This window comes from Lissotriton vulgaris, chromosome 4_1 (assembly GCF_964263255.1).
Source record: "Lissotriton vulgaris chromosome 4_1, aLisVul1.2, whole genome shotgun sequence".
NCBI lineage: Eukaryota > Metazoa > Chordata > Amphibia > Caudata > Salamandridae > Lissotriton > Lissotriton vulgaris.
The window spans coordinates 743983758-744006451 of NC_141691.1; the positions used below are offsets into that span (position 1 = coordinate 743983758).

The 22694-nt window shown below is 46.0% G+C and overlaps 1 protein-coding gene across 3 annotated transcripts in view; it reads left to right on the top strand.

Moving 5' to 3' along the window:
• The window catches only part of LOC147722518 (enoyl-CoA delta isomerase 2-like), a 340043-nt gene that overhangs the window by 251587 nt on the left and 65762 nt on the right, over positions 1 to 22694 (top strand). For all 3 annotated transcript variants that reach the window (XM_086965044.1, XM_086965041.1, XM_086965042.1), the window contains exon 8: positions 9222 to 9311. In XM_086965044.1, coding sequence (XP_086821170.1) covers positions 9222 to 9311 — 90 coding nt within the window. The remainder of the gene's footprint in view (positions 1 to 9221; positions 9312 to 22694) is intronic.

Genomic DNA, 22694 nt, shown 5'->3' on the forward strand with positions numbered 1-22694 from the left:
CAGATTAGCCTCACCCCATAGAACCCTCCTGAGAGAACCTCAGATTTTCTACCGTACGTTGTGCTAAGGGAGTCTCCTCTGAGCTCTGCTCAGTTTTCTCTTCAATCTTTGGATTTCAGCTATTTTTTCTTCAAGATGTCGGATAAAGAGAAGAAGGCTTTATTCAAGGCCTGTGGTACCTGTCCGAAGAAAAGGCTTTATGGGGAGGACAAGCATAAACCCTTCAACTTCAACTGAACCTCCTGCGAAGGCCTCGCAAAAGACCTCTGATAGGTCTAATAGGCCCTGTCCCGGAAAATCTCCTCACCGAGGTGTAAAGGAGAGGGAGGGACGTGTGACTGAGGTAATTCCTACACAGAAGGTGACTCAAGTACCTTCTGTCGTCTCGCCACCATCTGAGAAGCCAAAAGGTTTCAAAAAGCCAGCATCTTTACCTCAGGAGAGTAAATCAGAAAAGAAAACCTTTTCGCCGACGACTAAATCATCAGGTACGTCGACGGCGGCTTCTAAAGTTCATCAGGCGTTTCTCCACCGTTGACGATGATCCTTTCTCCGACAACGGTGCTCTCGTCGACGGCGATTCCACCGATGACGACTATGTCGTAGACGGTGCGAAAAGTTAAAACTTCAATTGGAAGACGCCAGATTACACTGGAGATTACATGTCCACGCAGGGTGACGCCTTTGCCTCCTGCATTACTTTTGGACTAAGACTACTCAGATGAGGAAGATAGTCCTTATGGTGATGCTTATAGTCCATCTCCGCTCCAGGTGAAATACCAGGACTCCGAATCTGATGACTGTTATGAGGTACAGAGGCAACCCCCCCTCAGGAGAGGCCTCGGGAACAATCGCATCAGGGTAGGGTTTCTATGCCTTCCTCCCTAATAAGTGACTTACAGATCATGTTAATGGATTATAGGAGGAGATTTCCATCCCAACCCTCTGAATCCATGCAACCTCCTCCGTCGCCACCACCACCGTCTCCTCCATCAACTTCTACGGTTCAGCCACCGGAACGTTTGGAGGAACGGCAGAATATCAGTACGGGACAGGCGGATGATGATGATGATTCCTCAGATGATGAGCGGAATGTGAGAGAAGTCCCAAATCCTGATAGAGAATGGGACGACTATATCATACCAGATCCCGCTTCACCGGTACCAGATCCTGTAGACTCTCCTCCAGCAGAAATTGGAGGTTTCCATAACCTTATGGAGAGAGCTTCAAAAAGATTTCGTCTTCCTGTTCCGGTTGTTCAATCGGACTGCTTTCTCTATGACTTTAAAGAAACTTATAGGAAACCCATCCACTCTATTCCAATCATAGAACACGTATGGAGTGAAAGTGTGAAGGTTCTGCAGTCTCCAGCTACTGTTATCCCTGTTCTACCGCGGCTGGAGAAAAAAATATAAGGCCCCTGTTGGTAGTCCTGCTTGCCTGGTTGGCCAGCTGAGGACGAACTCCGTTATCTCCCAGGCGGCTCAGAGAAAATCGAAGAACCCATCAGCTCCCATTGCCTCACCGCCAGATAGAGAAGGCAGAAGCCTTGATAACATGGGCAAGAGATTCTCTTCTATGTCCAGCCCCCTGGTTCATGCTTCCAATGCACTGGCAATTTTGGGATGATATGATCGCCAAATGTGGTGCGACTTGTCACCTTTTGTTGTTCAGCTACTGGACAGTTCCAAAGTGGATGCAAAGAAAATCCTGGAGGAGGGGGAGCGATCCTCCTCAGAGATTGATTGTGCCATGGACATTGCCACAACCGCTTTTCGTGTCTTGGCAGGTTCGGCTGTCCTGAGGAGACAAGGTTGGCTACGGGCTACCTGGTTTCGCCCTGAGGTACTAAATAAGATTTTGGACATACCATTTGATGGTGACCTGCATATAGATGACGCCTTACAGGACATCAAGAAGGACACAGGAACGGCTAGGTCCTTAGGCACGTTGCTATATCGCAAGGTACCTTTCCGAGGGGCAAAAGGTAAAGGTTTTTCCAACTACAGAGGAGGATACCAACAACGCTACTACTCCTATTCGCCATCTTCGCAGACTTACAAGCCTCAATACTCTCAGCGCCAGAGCCAATTGGCGTCTTTCTCTCGCCAACCTGCAAGAGGTCGACGGGGTCGTCAAGAGAGATTCTTCCAAACGTCAATAGTGGCCTCTCGGCACTGTCTACTGTTCCTCCACCCCTGGTAACATCAGTAGGGGGCAGGATTTCACACTGTCTGCGCAGCTGGAGGAAGATCATAACATCAGATCGATGGGTCCTCAATATCATTCGGTTTGGCCACACATTGGAATTTCAACACCTCCCACCTTCCAGAGCCCCTCGCGCTGTTGAATCAAAACATCTACAGCTTCTACGTCTCGAAGCCCATCAAGGGAACGATAGAGCCTGTACCTCTATCTCAAAGAGGGGAAGGGTTCTATTCCAGGTTTTTCCTGGTTCGCAAGACAGAGGAGAAGTGGCGCCCAATTTTAGACCTTAGGGAGCTCCACACCTATCTCATAAAGCTGTCATTCCGGATGGTATCTCTTCACGATATTTTGCCCCTTCTCAATCCAGGAGATTACATGGCAACTCTGGATCTCGAGGACGCATTCACGTACCGATCCATCCACCTCACAGACTATTCCTACGCTTCACAGTAGCCAAGAGCCATTTTCAATTCAAAGTCCTGACTTTCAGGCTCCGATCCGCTCCTCGGATATTCACGAAGGTTTTAGCCCCAGTGGCAGTGTTTCTCAGAAGACAATCTCTAGAGGTTTTTCCGTACCTAGACAATTGGTTGATAAAAGCTCCATCTTCTCAAGCAACTACAAGAGCAGTCAAAAGTTGCATTCGGCTTTTCGATCATCTGGGGTTACAACTCAACAGGAACAAGTCGGTCCTTCACCCATCCAGGTCGGCCAGATTTCTAGGTGCCATTCTGGATACAAGATGCTGCAAGGCACTTTCGAAGACAAAATAATGGTCACTCCTCTCATGAGGGAGGTGGACAATCAAAGACCATATTTTAAATGGTCAGGCGCATTTCTTTCGCCTTTCCTCCAATTCCCCTGATTCCGAGGCTAATCAGGAAACTCAAGACGGAACACTGCAGAATGATTTTGATCGCACCAGTGTGGCCCCACCAATTCTGGTTCACAGAGCTTCTCCTTCTCTCTCAGGATCAGCCAATTCACCTACGGCCCATTCCATCTCTATTGACAATGTCCCAGGGCCAAGTGTTGCATCCAGACCTGAGCTCTCTCCAATTGGCAGCGTGGCTCCTGAGCACCGGGAATTTAAATATCCCTCAGGAGTGTTTAGACATATTCTCCCAAGCCCGACACCAAGTACGAATAAGACCCATTGTGGGAAATGGAAATGTTTCTGCTTATGGTGCCTCTGACAGAATCTCCATCTGTTCTCTTCTGCTCTTCACCAGACACTGCCTTACATTCTTTCTCTAGCTGAGTCAGGCCTGGCACATTCCTCCAACAAGGTACACCTGGCGGCTATCTCTAGATTCAGGCGGACAGCTTCAGGTCCTTCTCTCTGGTCCGTGAGGATCATCCAACAATTCCTGAAAGGACATTTCAGGGCTTTCCCTCCAGTTCGGCCTCTGCCTCCAATCTGGCAACTCAATTTGGTTCTGGCTCATCTCATGTGACCTCCATTTGAGCCTATTCACTGAGCGGATCTAAAGTTTCTATCCTGGAAAGTGGCTCTCCTTTTAGCCTTGACGTCGGCTAGAAGGGTGGGGAACTGCAAGCTCTTACCATTATGGAACCTTTCTTACAGTTCAAAAAAGACACTCTAATCCCAAGAACAAATCCGAAATTCATTCCACAGGTTCCTTTGGATTTCCATTTGAACGAACCGGTGGTTCTCAAATCTTTTTTCCCTCGACCTACGTCTCAGCAGAAAGGTCTCTGCACTCCTTGGACGTTCAAAGATGTCTAAAATGTTATCGTGAACGGATAAAGGATTTCAGGAAATCTTCACAGCTCTTTGTTGCTTATAATGCTCCGCGGAAGGGCTTCCCGCTTTCTGAGCAAGGCATCTCACGTTGGATTTCCAGTGCAATTCATTATTGCCACCAAGCGGCGGGTAAGCCGCTAGAAAGACCTGTACGAGCTCACTCCACGAGATCAGTCGCATCCTCTGCTGCTCTCTTCGCTGGAGTTCCTATCAAAGACATTTGTAGGCAGCTACATGGAACAGTGCCCACACGTTCACAAAGCATTACTGCTTGGACTCTTCCGCAAGAAGTGAGGCGGCAGATGGACAAGCGGTCCTGAGGAATCTCTTCCAATGAGCGGTGAGCTTTACCTACTATCCCTCCTTCCTATGATTTGCACATTTTGTATCCGATAATGTTTACTGACTAACGTTTCAATGGCTTTTTGCTTCTTATAACAGTATGGATACTAATGTGTTTTGATGATTGTCACAAAATGTGCTTTTATTGCTTACTGCTACCTATTCTGATACAAACTATTGTAATCTATTCTGGGGCAAGAAAACAAGTTACATACCTGTAACTTTGGTTCCCCAGTATTGGTAACTTTCATAGATTCCCATGCGCCCACCCTCCTCTCCTGGAAAAGCTCAGCCTTCAGCAGATGTGGTTACCGTTACACAACGGCTACGAAAATCTGAGGCTCTGAGGTTCTCTCAGGAGGGTTCTATGGGGTGAGGCTAATCTGATTGGTTGTTGCAAGTTTTTGGTCTCTTTTACAAAAAGAGGTGGATGTGCTACAAAATTAGATGAGGCCTAGGCCTTTCTTTCTCTTTTGTACCTACTGCTATGGTATTTTCTATTTACCGAGGCTCCCATTCCGACGACGGGGAATGATACAAGCTATGGGAATCTATGAAAGTTACCAATACTAGGGAATTAAAGTTACAGGTAAGTAACTTTTTTCTTTTCCTCGCAGCCAGCAAGTGTATCGGATCATGTACTGTGATTGATCTGAAAGTAGTCCAATGGAATTGTTTCGATGAGTTTAACCGTTTTTAAACACAGGAGCAAAGGAGTACAATTTTTTTAAAAAAGGGCACATATGATACAGTAGATTCCATGAGAACTGCACAAATGGCTGGAAAAGAAATGTGGAGCGGAGCAGTAAGAAACACTAGGGGGGGTCGGTCATTGGTGAGGGGCCCAAGTTCCTAATTTGTCAAACGAGTGTAAGCAGAGCGATGAACATGTCGGCTAGGGAACATTAAAAAGATCAGAACGAGAAGGTAGATTGTGCATCAAAATGAATGTGGCAGGTGAAACCTGTAGGAAAAAGCACCCTCCTGACATGGAACGTTGGAGGAATTGGGTCTGTCCAAAAACACTACCAAGTAGAAGCTTATTTGAGAAGAGCCCACCATGCCCTCCTACAGAAAAAAACCAAAGAAGGAGAGGGATACGAAAGGTACAGCTTATGTGGAGAGAGAGGATATATGCCACATACTGCTCAGCATATGTGTGAGGTTTGCTGATCTGGGATAAGTCTGGGGGTCCCACTGGAAACTGACATGGTCATGGGCAGCACATAAGACCATTATCTACTGCTGTTAGGAACTCTAAATTGTATTCCTGTAGTATTGGTGAATATATATATATATATATATATATATATATATATATATATATATATATACACACATATACATATATACCCCCAGTCTGTAAAACTGCTACAAAAAGTGCAACAACGTGTAATAGAGATATATGCATATATACATATATACCCCCAGTCTGTAAAACTGCTACAAAAAGTGCAACAACGTGTAATAGACCTTGGAGGTCAGAGCATTATCTGGGGTTGGGGCTTCAGCTATGTAGTTAGTGTAACAAAAAGAAGGTGGTAGGTCATTCCCACCTCTCTACTAGACTGCCGGCGCTGCACAAACTGTGTTATATATGCTTGGCTAACGCACAGACAGTCAAGAGATGTATGGAGAGACTATGCCCTGATACACTCAAATTCTCCTACTATTCAGCCGCTCATAAATTGCACACTCTTATTGACAAATTCCTAGGCGGGTAGGGTATACAAAAAAACATATAACACGTAGAAAAGAGTGTCTGACCAGAGCCCACTAGTGCTGATAATTCATTGAGGCAGACCATTTATGGCGATTCTTACCTGACAAATGCAAGCCCCTACACTTGACGCAACATTCTGAGCACAGTTAGAGATTTTGTTATTTTTTGTAAGTTTTGTATAGCGTGAACATGACCCAAGTGGGTATCAGAGCGCTTTACATAAGGATGACGAAGAAAAAGGAACATAGTTCAAAGTCATAACCAGTTACAAGTAGGTCAATGTGTCACAAGAGTAAAAATTACGTGGTGGAGGGAGATAGGTAGAAGGCAATCAAAACAGGAAATTTAGGACAATATATATCGAGAACAAAGGGACATTATGGCAGGCAACAATGGGTCGCAACAGATGACATGTAATAGTTAGGATAACCAAAAAGACTCTAGGTAAGAGGAGCAAAGTTTCTAGATCAGCGCATTGTTCATGAATAATTCTTTCATTTCACTTTTGAAAACAAAGGTGGAACCCTCCACTGGAAGGGCGTTCGAGATTCTCGGGGCAATGCTCGAGAATGTACGGTTTTAGGTTTTAAGCTTATTGAATTTCTTTGGCTTGAGCAGTAAGGTGCCGGTGCTCCTTGTGTCCCGGGATCCACCAGAGAGTTCCAGTTTATTTGCACATTTTCCCCATTATAAGATGGCGCCCATCTTAGATAGAAACAAGTCCGTCATTTATTTTCAACACTCCGTTGAACGCGGATTTCCAACTTTATTAACAGAACTACACACAACCTCACGGTAACCATATCGGGCGAAGTTGCGGATCGACTGACATACTCTAACAGACCTAGTAAGTACATTTCTCGAACTGTGACCGCTATGGCGTCTATTTTAAGACCTATAGAAGATTAAGCTGGGGCTTTACATCATTAATTTCGCAACCGTTTATCCGCACACAACGATAGGATGTTTTATATCTGTTGGGAACACCGCGTAACTGACACGCAAGCTTTAAAACACCTGCACACGCCTTTAAATGTAACCGTGAACGGTAACTTTACACATGAAGATGATTTGGATGTGTAATAGGATTAGAAAATATGTTGCACGCTTCAGCTAGATTCACGATGTTTTACTTTTTGGTAAGAATGCTTTAACACTCTTGAACACTGATTGTTCCTCATAATCAGACCTGTTAACTTTTGTTACAGAGATTTCCCCTGATGAAGTGCTTATGGATAGCACAAAATGCATAGGGATCTATGTCTAAATGCTTTGGGATATCCAGACTAATGGAATTAATAACTGAATTTGAGTGTACAAATGATTGATAATTTGGACATAAGAAACAAAATGAAGCAAAGAACACAATGAACTGAAAGTTGAATTGGTTTACTTTTTCTATTACCCTCATCGGGTTCAATATACGCTGTGCAATGGGGGACATACCTTAACAGGATTTTCTTTATAAATTACTACATCTTCCCACACACCATCTCAGAGAGTAGGCATCAAAAGAATTGTTCTCCAGTGGTTCACCTCTTTCTTAAAGCGCACGCAGCTAATCAAATTCAGCAATGAAATCTCAATGGCATTGCCAGTCTCACTAGGTGTCCTGCAAGGGTCAACCCAGACTCCTGCACTCTATATGGAACCTTGAGCAGCGATCCTTAAGCAAGCTAGAATTGCCTTTCACCTCTGTGCGGGTGAGACCCAGCTGTACATGAAAATCTCATCAGTCAGTGACATCCAGCACTTAAATAGCACTCTCCACACAGTTCAATCCTGACTAACCAGAAACCACCTCAAACTCAACCCCTACAAAACAGAACTCATCCTCATCCAACCCAAAGAAAAATATTTTCCTATAGCTAGCTGGCTCAACAGCATCACTGCACTAAACTGCAAATTGTCAATCACTGGCTCTGTTAAATCCCTGGGAAACGCACTCCAGATTGACCTAAGTATGAAGGAGCATATTAACACCTCTGCAAAAAGTGCCCTCTACTCACTGAATCGCCCCAAAAAAAGTCAAAACCTTCATACCCAGTGATGACCTACGAACTGTGGTGCAAGCCTTCGTCCTCCCCAAGCTGGACTATAGTAACACCAAATTTACGGGTGCCCCAAAAGCATATCTAGCCCCTTTGAAAACAACACTCCACATGGCGGCCAGGCTTCTATTGGGTGTGAGCTATCATGACCACATCACTCCCACTCTCAAACAGGTCAACTTGGTTCTAATAGAGGCAAGAGCTATTTTCAAAACTGCAGCATAACTCACAAGGCTCTACTCACAGATAAACCAATCTACCTCTCAAACTATAAAAAGCCAGACAAAAGGGATCGCCCACTCCCTACTCCCCCCTCCCCCCCCACCACCACCAAGAGCCCCATCCCTACATACCCCAGAGCCATCTTGCCCTTTAACTCGACTGCACGACGCAGTCACTGTTATTATTTGGCTCTATGTTTGTTTACTTATTTTCCAAGCAACCCTTTGCTAATGTAACTATGCACTGCTAAAACAATATTTAATTGTGTGTGTGCGTGTGTGCGCGTGTTTCTACCTCAAAAATGTATCCACTATTGATTGTAATGCCTTCATATGTTTCACTTTCGCACTGCCATTACGTCTTTATGCCTACGTCAATATTTTCTGATACTGTGCGCTGTTACAACTATATATCTATATGCTGTTTCTACCTCAAGAATGTATCCACCTGTTGGACTGACTTTATGTATGTTTACTTATTCCCCGTGAAACCCTTTGCAAATGTAACTATGCGCTGCTAAAACATTATTTAAATAGACGAGCTGTTTCTACCTCAAAATGTACCAGCTACTGAAACTAATGCCTTCATATGTTTCGCTCATGTACTGCCATTGTTGCCTCTGTTTACCTCGATTTGTAAACCAGATAATTACTGCTGCACAAATGCTGTGAAGCGCTCGAATGCCTTCGGGTCAAGTTTGCACTATATAAAGCTCAGCAATTAAAAAATAAATAAACTGCTTGCTCGTTTGTTGCGGAAACAATAACTAGAGCTATTTAGGAAAAGTGTACAATGGTACATGAAGACTCCAGCAGTGACGGATGTAAAATGAGTTTGCAGTATGGTACAACAATAACTGCCATGCCAAAATTACTTCACTAAAATGTCTACGCTTTGTTTTATACAGGCTACCTTCCATACCCCTTTCAGCCAGCTTGGCCAGAGTCCAGAGGGATGTTCTTCTTACACCTTCCCTAAAATAATGGGACATTCTAAGGTAAGCAAACCCAATTAATGCAGAATACTTTGGGTTCCGATTTATTCCGTTTCTGTAATTGTGTGCTGTACGTATTTAGTTAGTGTTAAACATTAAAAAAATCTGTGGCAAAGTTATATCCTTTGTGCCTGGAAAACACCTATGTCTTTCCTTTCTTGAAACTTCTCTTTATGAAAACTCATGTGAGGTATTCATACTTAAGAGTAGAGTTGGTTCTAACTCAATGTAATTTTAGGATGTTGTCTGTAATTTTACACCTATTTCAGTTATAGGCTGCATTAGATGGTCAAATTTCACAAATATGTGATATCTCTGCAGGAAAATCCACTGGAAGGCCCTGGGAGAGATTGACTTAAGGCCGAGCTTTCCACACTAACCATGAAAGGGAATTAGAAGAACTAAACTAGTTTCAGTAAGGAGATTTATGGTGAATCTTTGATAGCCTGGCACAGGTAGCTATGCAATCCCTAGGACGAATAGCATTTTATGCCTTTTGTGAAACAAAATGCTGTTGAGTTGAGAAACAACATAGAGCACTGTATCACGATGGAATAAAAAGAGAAACCGTTAATACAAAAATATATCAATAATAACAAAAATAATCTGTTGGAGACTTCGAGCAGCAGATTCTTTACCTTAGTATTATCTCCAGGTGTCAGACTAGATCCTGAAATCTTTTCATGCGCAGTACCCCTGAGCGCCGGTAGGTGACATTGGCTCCGTGGGGCGTCATTGGCGTCTTCCACATCAGAAGTGATGTGCTCGGTGCCTATCTGAGTGCTACCTCAGCGCGCTGATGTCCTGTTCTTTTTTTTTTTTTTTTTTTTTTTTCCCGTTCGTGCAGCTCTGGAGAGAGCTACCCCAGTCATTTTTTGACTGACCTTTTTTGACTTTTTGTTCCTTTTTTTTAGATTTTCTCCTGGTGTGGTAGGTATGTCAACCTGGCTTCAAGCCCTACAGTGCCTGTCATCCACAGATGTCGGTGATGGGCCTGCATCTGGTGCCTCAAGCTTGACCACGATGTGAAGACCTGCGTCGACTGCCACACTATGCTCCCCTAGGCCTTAAGGGAGCGCTCCCTCAAGCTTCTTGCCACTCAACGTGCAATGCCGTGACAGTCTCCATCCTGCTCAACAGGAAGGTCAAGGAGCCCCAGAACCTGTCCTACTTGAAGTTGTCTTTGGGTAAGTCCCACCATAAGAAGAAGAGCAAGAAGTCAAAGAGGTCTTCAACTTCTTCCCGTTTGTCAGTCATCCAACGAGACAAAGATTCATCGTCATTTGAGGCCTGGCTCCGTGGTTGAGACTGTGTCTGGGACTGCCCAATTCTGCAAAATTTATGAGGCCATGCACCTCATATTTGGGTGACCCGTTCTTGCTGGTGTGCCTCTAAGCCCTGCAGGTTCCGGAGTGGCCCTCACTAGAATTCTGCTGGCAGTTCAATCCCCGGTTCCACGTGGGCCCCTTGAATCCATCAATGGATCTAGACCTCCACCAGTTGTACCACCCTTTCCTGGTCTCAAGCTCGATCCCTGCTGCGCGTTCCCCTTTCTCATTCCGACTCCATGCTGGTGGGGTGCTGTCCAACGCAGGCTCTGGTGCCGACTGAAGCCACATATTCCAGGGCAAAGCCTAAGTCCTATGCCTATGGGCTGGAATTCAGGTAGGAATGGGAGGGGTCGCTAGATCCTGAAGAATATTAGCCCCAGGACCCCAACATGGACTGGTGTGAGGATTTGGCGTACGCTAGCGGACTGGACACTTCTTCAGATATTGGCATCTTCTCTCCTCATTTGCTCTGGTGGTGAGGACGGCTGAGTCCTGAACCTTTAGCCTGCCCTCAGTGGCACTCAAGACTAACGTCTTGACAGATGCCCTTCAGTCTGGAGTGACCCCCTCAGAATCGCTTCTCCCATTTAATGAAGTCCTCACAGATATCCTACTGGGTACTTGGTCCAAACCCAGCACAGGGGTTCATGTGAACATGACAAAAGCCCACTACCAGAACCCTGTCCCACCACAGGGGACCCCCAATTTCTTCACACCTCCCATGTAAATCCTGGCACATTCCCTACCACTCAACCGGATAGGGAATCCAAGAGGCTGGACACCTTAGGAAAGAACATGTTTTCTACCAGCAGCCTGACACTGGTCCGTGAAAATCGCATTCCTTTTGAGCTATTCCTGCCACCCCTTGTGGGATTCGGTGGCACAACTACTGCCTATGCTCTTGGAGGAGGCCCGGGCCACACTTTCCTAAGCTATTGCTGACTGGAAAGATGCAGCAAAAGTTCATACTCCGATGTGGGCTGGATACAACAGATTTGCTGGGCAGAGCGGTTTCATAATCTGTGGACTTTGTGTCACCATACCTGGCTGAGGACAACTGGCTTTTCTGGGGATGTCCCAGCATTGCTTATGGACATGCCTGTTGATGGCTTTTGCATCGTCTGAGACAAGGTGGACGTAGCGCTGTAACACTTTAAGGATAGCAAGCTTACAGCCAGGTCCTTGGGCCTTTTTATGGCCCCTCGCCAACCTCAGTCCTCCGTTTGTGGCCATGGAAGGGGCTTCCAGCAGTGTCTTTACACAGTGCACAAGCTTCCTAGCCTCTTCCTGGCCAAAGTGCCAGAGGTAGAACCCGTCCAACCCCCCTACCCCTGTAGCCACAGCCCCCAAACCCCTTTAGTTTGCCCTCTCACCATCATGGACACCCAGTGAGAGGCAGGATACACAATCACCTGCCCCACTGGAAGTCAATAACATCAGACCGCTGGATTCTTCACTGTCTGAAGGGTCTACTCCCTTCTCTCCACCCATGCCATCCACTTATGACAAGCTGACGGACGGCCATCTCTCCTTGCTCTGCCATGAAGTAGTGGCTCTCTTGGCCAAGGCCAAGGGAGAGAGGGTGCTGATGCCAGAAGTAGGTAATTGTTGTACTTGCGCTACTTCCGTGTACCCAAGAAGAATAGAGTCCTTCCCCCTATCCTAGACTTGTGCCCTCTTAATTTCTTCCTCAAGAAGCAGTTCAGAATGCTCTTGCTCACTCAAGTCATATCTGCCCTTAGACTGGACTTGAGTGAGCCTTGGTGTCTTGATTGATGATAGATTAACATTCAAAGAGCAAGTAAACAGATTGATCTCAGCGTCCTTTTAAACCCTATGCATTATTAAGAAAATTGCCATTTGACAATTGTTATTGCATTAGTCCTATCCAGAGTAGACGATTGTAATGGCCTTTATCATACTTTCAGAAAAAAATCACTGAACAAGCCCGGATTCTCATGAAGGTCCCTAGATTCCATTCGGCCAACCAAGTGATTAGGAGGCTATACAGGCTTCCGTAAAGAAACTGATCATTTTCAAGGAGCTTTGTATTGCTTTCAAGGCTCTCCATGGACTAGGTCCAACATATTTGAAGGAAAGGTTTAGATTGTGCTGGCCTGGCAGGACTCTTAGTAATAGCTCTGCAAGAAATATGGTAGTCCCCTCGCAGCAAACTGTCCTCCTGGGGAGGCAGACGCTTCGTCGTTTGCACTGCTCATAATTGGAACTGTCTCCAGAATTAGAAAGCAGCCACCTCTTTCAAGTTTCACGAAATCTCTGAAAACTTGGCTGTTAAGCATGACTAATTTTATTTCTGTTGCCTAGTTACAGGTTACTGGTAAGCACCCAGACTCTCTGGTCATAAGTTGCGTTCTACAAATTTGAATTCAAATCAAAATCACTGGATGGTAGTGTTGGACTTGCAGGACTTGTACTTTCACATCTACGTCCTGCCTGCCCACATGCGTTACCTCTGGTTTATGGTGGGCCATGAGCACTTTCCGTTGGCGTGCTCCCTTTTGGCCTTCCATGGCCCCTCAGGTGATCACCAAGGTGATGACGGGGGTTGCAGTTCATCTGTGGATATCAGGGGTGCCAGTCTTCCCCTATCTCGCCTCAGGCTGCCGTCTCCCACCTCCAGACAATGGCGGACCTCCTGCATTTGCTGGGGTTCATTATCAATGTGCTGAAGTCGCACCTGAATCTCGCTCAGATGCTCCCTTTTAGCGGACTGTTCTGGACAGAGTGTAGTTTTGGGCCTATACTCCTGAATGGCCAGTCCAGGATATTTAATCTATGATACTGATGTTTCAGCCTCTATCCTGCTGGGACTCATGACATCTTGCATTCTGCATATGACACATACCCAATGACCAATGCAGGTCCTGCAGTGGGGCCTGAAGTTCCAATGGGCAAAGCATCAGGGAAATCTCTCTGACATGGTCCAGATCTCCGAGGTAATGCAAGAGATCTGCAGTGGTTGTTAAACTGTGATTGGGTCAGCGGCAGAACCCTTCCTTTTAATATGCGCCACTCCTGGGAAAGGACAGCCATCTGAGAGAGGTGGAGATCCGAGTCATCTGGTCTCTGGCAGAATCTGGACTCCATGTCAACCTTCTGGAGCTCCGTGTGATCTGGTTGGCATTAAAAGCCTTTCTACCCTCCATCAATGAAAGGCTAGTACAAGTGTTCACAGACAACACCTCCGCCACGTAGTACTTCTGCAAACCGGGTGAGTGATGTGGACCCTTTGTCAAGAGGCCCTGCATCTCTGGACATGACTGGAACGTAAGGGCATATTGTTAAAAGATGTAAGCCTGAGGCGTCTGATAGAAAACTGCCGTTATTCACTGCTCCACTCTCCAGCAAATGATCAACACCTCACGTGAACATTCTAAGAGTAGCTTCACAGGAAGCTACCAAGTGTGCTATCACCATGGGGGTGTTTGGAACATACCAAGGTGGGCACCTTGTAAATAGGTGTATATAATAATACATCATGTTGTAAATAGGTGTAAATATATAACATAAGATTGTAACACATCTTCCCCCCCTATAACCATTGCAATAAATAACTGCAAGAACATTCTAGGAGCAAACGATAATCACCTCACATGAACATTCTAAGAGTAGCTTCACAGGAAGCTACCAAGTGCGCTATCACCATGGGGGTGGATGGAACATACCAAGGTGGGCACGTTGTAAATAGGTGTATATAATAATACATCACGTTGTAAATAGGTGTAAATGTATAACATAAAATTGTAACACATTTTCCCCCCTATAACCATTACTTCCCTCCATACAGTTTAACATAACATATCTCCCGGAGGAAGTTCATTTGTAAACAATAAAGTCTTTATGCCAACAGGTGTCTTGCGTGTTATTTTGCCATATACTCTGCCAGGCCTAAAAACTTTAGTTCTTCTTTATTGGTCGATGCAGGGGCATCTTTTACAGCCTCAACTTGATTTTATGGTGGTAGACTTTAAGCAGCCCTAGCTTTTCCGAGAAGACTTCCTTGAATTCTTTAACGACATGTTCATAGTCGTTTCCCAGGTTGGGGCATAGTACTAGCTCCGGATGATTGGGGTCCAATTTAATTCCCAATTCCTTCTGGTGTCGCCACCCTAGTAAATTAGATCCCTTTTCCACAATGTAAACTTTGCCTACTGTGATGCGGTCCTTGAAGGAGATTATAGATTTGAGAATTCCCTTCATTGGAATAAGATCTTTGTTATATCCGCTAAGATTTACGTCTGCTTTTGTTAAATTCTTTTGTTCCTGGCCCATTATGGCTATGAAATGAGAGTAGTTCACTAGGGTGTATGGAGAGCAAGAGTCTGCAAACATTTTAATCTTCTTTCCATCAATGTTGACTTCACATTCTGGATATTCTTGTTTCTCCTCCCCCACTTCCTTGACTTGTAGAATTATTTTCTTCACTTGGGCCTTGTCTTCTCCTTTATTGCTCCACGATCTCTCTGGAAAGCAGCCACACAAACTTGCCAGGTGCCCTTTCCTATTGCATTTCCTGCACCACGCCGACTTTGCTTGACAATTGGGGTCATTTGCTAAGTGGTTGCTGCTTCCACAGCGGTAGCATTTTAACCTGGAACCTTCTGAATCACTTGTTTGGCTTTGTCCAAAATCCTTGTTTTGTCGTTTGTAGGTATCACCCTTAATTTTGCATACTTCATTTCCTTCCTCTGTGTTACTTATTTCCACTACTTTGTTCTCTGTGTTCATTTCTTTTATACACACGTCGGTATGTTAAATATACTTAGCAATTTTAATTGCCTCCTGCGGGTCTGGTTGTTTATGCAAAAGCTTCTTTTGTATTTCTTTGTTGTTAGTACAACGTACCAGCTGGTCTATAATTAAGGAGTCGTTTAAGTCCTTGAAGTCACACAATTTGCTGAGACCCCTTAGTATAGCTACATATGTAGAAACACTCTCTTGCTTTCCCTGTATGCGGCTGAAGAATTTGTGCCTCTCTAACACTATGTTAATTTTATCACCAAAATGGGTTCTTAGTTTTATCAATGCGATGTTGTAAACTTCCTCATCATCATCATCTTCCGGTTCTGGGAGTGATTCAAACACCTTTCTGCCTGTTAGACCCAAGTTGTGCAATAAAATATGTTGCTTCCTAAACTCACTGAATTTCTCCCCACCAATTGCCGCTAGATATGACTCAAAAACGTTTTCCCATTCTTCCCAAGGCATACTGGCTTCCCCACATTCATTCAAAAATGATGCTGGTTGTGTCATACTTGCGGCTGCCATGATGACCTAACAGAATAGATAGAGTAAGGTTCTGTGACAGAGGGTATTCCGATGACCTGTGAATTCCTTGGAAAACTGATGTTAAAATTATTAAACCACACCCCTTAACCGGTAATTGTACACTAATACTCACAACGCATATAAAAGTTGTATTATACTTTGTGTTAAACAATACTTAACTGTAAACCTTCTCACATATGGTAAAACACAAAAGATTTCCCTTCTGAAAAGCACAAAATAATGCTCAGATAGACATGTGATATAATGTACCCAGAGGACACTGTAAAATATACTATATGACCAATGGAATTACAGAAGTAGGTTTACTAATATTTTGCTCGGTAATCGAAATCTGCCAGTAGCAAAACAAAACTACATTCACTTTTCAGTACCACACAGAAATGATCGTATGTAAACATAAAGGTTTTATTTTACAGTATATGCTTCTCTCGAGCCAAGAGAGTTACTTCAAAACACGTTCCTCTTAATGTAGAATAAAAGGTGTTTAAATTGAAATGTGAATGTTTAGTGTGCGTGTCACCGTGAGAAGGTAGCTCCCTTCCTTGCTATGACACACACAGGAGTGCGTATCTAAGATGTTTTTATTTTTATTTATATTTATTTACTTTATAAGGTGTGTGTGTCACCGTGAGGGAATTAGTTTCCTTCCTCGTTTTGACAAGCACAGAAGAGTGTTTCCGTTGCTAGGGGAGGTACTCCGGGTAAAGTTTTCCAGCCCTGTTTGCGTTTTTATTTTTATTTATGTTTATTTACTTTATAAGGTGTGCGTGTCTCAGAGAGAATTAGGTTCCTTCCTCATTTTGACAAGCACAGAAGAGAGTGTCTCCGACGTTTGCCTTATTTTGTCTTCTGTGTAGATGTTACAAATGTGGTGTGTGCGTCACCGTGGCAGATGCAATAATCCCCAAGGTATGGCACACACTGGAGTGGAGGGCTCCGCTTCCTTTAACTTGTATACTTCAGACAGGCTTATTTAAATTAAGCAATTTTAAACTGCAAATATTCTCCTTTAACTTGCTTATTGTAATTTAACACAGCTTTTCACATTCTAAGGCTCAATGACTGGTAATGTGTCTTTTAAAGTAATTGATCGCAGGGAGTGGTGTGTGCGTCACCGTGGCCAGATTTGCATTCCCCCAAGGTAAGACACACACAGGAGTGTGTATCTCCGACGTTTGCCTTATTTTGTCTTCTGTGTAGATGTTACTAAACGTGGTTTGTGCGTCACCGTGGCAGATGCAAATTTCCCAAAGTATGGCACACACTGGCGTGGAGGGCTCTGCTTCCTTTAATGTGTATTCCTCAGACAGGCTTATTTAAATGAAAAGGCTGAGCCTGTCAGCGAGAGAAGTGTAGGCACAGCAATCCTCACTACACCTTGACAGAGAAGGGTTAGACAAATGCGCTATATTTCATGATGCTTCCATGCCAATAACTTCTTGTCAAAGCACTGGGCGAGAGAAAACAAAAGTGCAATGCCCTCTAGCGCCAGGAACGCGCCAACGCACACGCTACAGTTGAGGGAACAGCAGCTGTCGGAGTGCTGTGAAAGAATTCACCAGAGCGATCTGCCCTCTTGCGCCAGACACGCGCTATCGCACCAGCTTCAGCTGAGAGCAGAGCAGCTGACTACAGTTTAAACACGCGATATAATTAAAACGTAGGAAGAGCCTCCACCTTCCTAGATGACAAGAAGGCTTCGTTCGTCATGCGCTCAACAGTGTTCTCTTTCCCTAGCAGTCCCTCGAATAGCCAGCTTCGATTTCCACAACTACAATACAGGCAATGTTTGTTTTGAAGCACCTTCCGTGATGACTGAAAGGTTAAATTCTTAAGGCGCTCCTCACCGCGTTTTTTTTTTTTTTGTTTGTTTTTTTTTTATAACAGCAGGCCCTGCGCTAAACACAGCGTTCACTTTCCCTTACAAAGCATTTTCTTTACGTTTTAGTTAAGGAGACCTCACCAGATAAGCTGCTTAGGTAATTCCTGAAATGATTATCCTGGCGACTGTCGTTGCTCTTCTTAAATATCCTTTACTTTACTTGCTGCCAGAGTCCAATCAAAAGGGGAGGAGGAGGAACATCTGTCCCCTTACACAGATCGTCGCCACTGTTAATAGATGTAAGCCTGAGGCGTCTGATAGAAAACTGCCTTTATTCACTGCTCCACTCTCCAGCAAATGATCAACACCTCACATGAACATTCTAAGAGTAGCTTCACAGGAAGCTACCAAGTGTGCTATCACCATGAGGGTAGATGGAACATACCAAGGTGGGCACGTTGTAAATAGGTGTATATAATAATACATCATGTTGTAAATAGGTGTAAATATATAACATAAGATTGTAACACATATCTCTGTTGATTCAGCACCCGGCGGGCTCTCTGAATGCAAAGGTGGATGTCCGCGAGGATGGCATCTCCATCCAGGAGTGTTGGAAGGTTTCTTTCAGCAGTGGGGAGAGCCCTAGTTAGATCTGTTTGCCCCCTCTGAGAAAGTTCAATGTCAGCAGTTCTGCGCGCTATAGTTTCCAAGGCGGCTCTCGGTCGGCGAAGCTTTTTGTCTTGAGTGGAGCTCAGGACTCTTGTAAACCTTTCCTTCTGTACTACTCCTGCCCAGAGTTCTGAAGAACATCCAGAACGACTGCACCCAAGTCATCCTTACGGCTCTGGAATGGGCTCTGAGAGTTTGGTACCCCGAACTGTTTAGCATGGTCATCGGTCCTCTATTCAGGCTGCGACTTCTGAAGAATCTCCTGTCACAGCAGCAGGGGAGGGTTCTCCACCCGCACTGGTCAATGCTCAGCCTTCTTGCGTGGAGATTTAGCGACAACAGTTTACAGCCCAAAGTCTGCAATGTTATCTTGGTAGCCAATCGTCCCTCCACAAAACCGTGTACGCCTGCTGTTGGGGCAACTTTGTGGCATGGTGTGCTGAGATGAAGGCTCCTTACCATCAAGACTGTCTTCCTGGTGGCAGAACATCTGCTCGGTGGGTCAGTGAGCTTCAGGTTTTGTCAACCAAGCCTCCATACCTGAAAGGCTACCCAGACAGTCTAGTTCTACGCACTAGAAATTCCTTTCTGTTAAAAGTAGTCACTCCCTTTCATGTAGACAAGTCCATCTCCCTGTCTACTTTTTTTTGCTCCGCCACATTCTTCCAAGGAAGAGAAGCGCCCTCACCGTCTGGACCCGGAGCGCATAGTCGTTCTACCTTGACCACACAAGAGAGTTCTGGGTGAGCGACCAACTGTTTGCAGTGCATGTCATCTCCCGAAGGATTGTGCTGTGCATTAAGATCTGCTATGCATTGGCCAAGTAAGCAACCACCTGAGTGTTTGCATGCTCATTCCACCAGAGCTAATGTTGTGACCACTGTTGGCACGTGGAATTTCAGTCCTGGATATCTGCCAGGCAGAAATGTGGGCTTCTGTAGGAAAGTAGGATCTGCTTTCATGGTAGCCCCCACTTTTTGCTGATGTTAGTATGTTTTTTTTTTGACAATTGGCTACTGATGGACCCCAGTAAGTCCCTAGTATATGGTACTGAGGTACCCAGGGCCTAGGTATACCAGGGGTCTCCTATCGGCTGCAGCATGTATTAGGTCACCCATGAGCGACCACTCAAACTGTGACTACAAACCTGCCATTGCAGCCTGTGAAAGCTGATGCTAGCACCACTTAGGACAGATATAAGTTTCCCTCTATCTGAGGTCACTACACTTAGAACCTATCTCATCCCTAAGGCATGCTTTTCAATCCTGAAGGCAGGGTGCTGGGTTGTAAGTGTGTGGGCGCTCCTGCATGAGCAGGACACCCCTACAAACCCCAAAATAGATTCTCTACGCTTTGTAAGTGCGGTCAGACATTTTGATACATAGAGTTGCCATCCGTCATTACACGATGGCTAACTATTATTTATTTTATTTATTTTGTGTATTTTATATAGCGCGCAGCTACCCCAGCGGGGTGTCCCGGCGCTTCTGAGTGAAAGCAGAGTGATAGTCCTGGGGGGGTTAACAAAAGAGAAGTTTTTAGTGCCTTACGGAAGGGTAATTCTTCCTGGATCATCCTAATTGCGATCGGGAGTTTGTTCCAGAGAATTGTGGCACAGACCTGGAAGGTTTTACCTCCAGAACGTGCTTTCCTGAATCTTGGTATGGAAAGCAGATGTTGGGAGTTGGAACGGAGGTTCAGAGAGTTACAGTAAGGACGGATACTAACAGAGGTAGGCCGATCCCCTATCCCTAGTTGCTCGATGGGCTAAGGGCATGGCTTTGAATGCAGCTCTTTGATGGATTGGTAGCCAATGTAATGCTCTGCGATGTGGCGAAATATGGGTGCGTAGGGAAACTCCGCAGACCAGCCGAACAGCCGCATTCTGGACTGTCTGGAGCCGATGTAGGAGGCCCGCGGGCAACCCTAAATACAGGCCGTTCGCATAGTCCAGGTGAGATGTAATCAATGCCTGGACTATGGTTTTCCTGGTGTCACTAGGGAGATAGGTGATGAATTTCCTAATCCTCCTGATCTTGGAAAAACAAGCGGCTGAAACGGTCTTTATTTGGTTGCTAAAAGAAAGATTTGAGTCCCACTTGACCCCTAGATTTTTTACAGAGTCCTTAGGGACAGGGGGAAGGCTGAGTTCCTGTGGCCACCAGAGAGTTACATCAGGAGGGGTGGGTTGATGGAAAAAGAGAACCTCCGTTTTCGCCGCATTCATGCGGAGGCAGTTATGGTCCATCCATTTTGAAATGTCCCGCAGACAATCCTTCAGAGGATCAAAAGTAGTCTGCGTGGCACTCTCATAGGAGAAAAGCAGCTGAATATCATCTGCATAGGAAGTAGCTATGATGCCCGACCTAGCAATGAGTTCAGCCAGAGGAGAAAAATAGAAATTGAACAATAGTGGGCTCAAAGCCGAGCCTTGAGGGACACCCCATTTCAGGGTACGGCTAACAGAGGTAAAAGGGTGAGCATAGACTGCCTGGGTGCGATTAGACAAAAAAGAGGTCAGCCACTCCAGGGCCTTCCCCTGAATGCCCTTCGACCGAAGACGGTCAATCAGGATGGGGTGAGAGACGGTGTCGAATGCTGCCGACAAGTCGAGCAGCACCAGCACCGCTCTGGAACCCCCATCCAGTTTCCACCGCACAGAGTCGGCCATTTCTATAAGGGCAGACTCAGTGCTATGGCACTTTCTAAAACCATGTTGGGATTCATGAAGTAGGCCGTGGGATTCAAGAAAACCTGCCAGTTGTTGCTGGGCTAGCTTTTCAAGGACCTTGGCAGGGGCTGGGAGCAGAGAAATGGGTCGATAGTTCACCGGCTCATTAGGATCTGTATTAACTTTCTTTAAAATCAGGACCAGTTGGGCATGTTTCCAAGACTCCGGGAAAATTCCGGTTTAGTGGCTGTGCCGAACATGGGCATGTTTGGTATCAGACATGTCGGAATCATACCCCAACACCAGTAACGGTGCACTGGGGTTGCCAGCACCACCAGACAGCTTTGAACGGCATATTCGGTGCCCCCCTTGCATACTCCAGTTTGAGCCAGTTAAGCGAGCCCTTGTCTCCCGCTCAGGCACAAAACTGAACAAAGGGCATGGGAGTATCCTCCCGTCAGTCCAGCCCCTCCTCTGGAAGGGACCCCTGAGTCATCCTAATCTCTTTATTTTCGTTATAAAAGGGCTTACCTGTGGGTGGGTCCTCGGATTCATTGTGGGACAAGACTCAAGCCAGAAACCACGTCACTCTTCGACCTTCTGGACACTTGGACTTCTCTAGACTTCGCCTGGAACCAAGACTGCATCAAGGAGCTCCAGCCTCCAGAATCTCTTCCTGCCAAGTACAGCGTCTTCACTACATCCTTTGCACCATGAGCCTTCCTTCATTGTGAGCTGCTTGAGCTTGTCTTTGCCCTGTGGGTCCTCTCCTGTTTCAGTGGGCTCCCCTTCTTGCTTGGGGCCTGCTCTGACTCTCCTGCTTGTGGTGAGTCCCTTGGACCTTGCTGGTCCCAACGTTGCTCCTTTTTCGCTTTCCACGCCTGTTGCTGCTGCCAAGGCTTGTTGGTGCTCTCACAGGACACTGACCTCCTGGTTCTCGACTTCCGACGTGGGATTGCTTGTGCACAACTCCTGGTCTTCCTCCGCATCGCCTGGTCCTCACAGCTGCACCAACAAGGTCACCGTCATCACTTCTGAACCCTCCGTCATCGGTGGCCATTGCTCTTCTATGCCTCCTAGTCACCTCTGAGTGCCATAGACTTGGGTGGCGTGGCCCGGCGCCAGCGAAGATGGCCGCCTAGAAGTGAAGCTCCGCCGGAGCTAAGTGTTTCCCCTACAACAGCCGTTCTCTATCCGCCCCGAGGCACACTCTAACGCGATCCTACAGGAGCCGTTGCGGATCTCTGCAGGCAACAGAAAGTTTGGGGGCCAAACGCGCTTCCGTCGCTGAGAAAAAGCTCCCGCACACCAGGGCCCGGCCAGCGGAGGCGCTGGAACAGCTCGGCCGGATACGCTTATTACGCAAGCCCCCGGCTTGAGGCCTGCACGCGAGGAGTCGGTGAGCGCAGGGAGGCAGCGACCGGAGACCACATTGGCGAAGGGGGTCCACGGAGGCGAGTGGACTCCTTGGAACTTCCTTGAACTTTGTGTGGGCCGGACCTCGGCCCCAGTCACAGCTGCACCGCTCCGGTGCCGGGCGCGGCCTGAGCAGCATTACCCATGGAGATCTAGACCAGGGG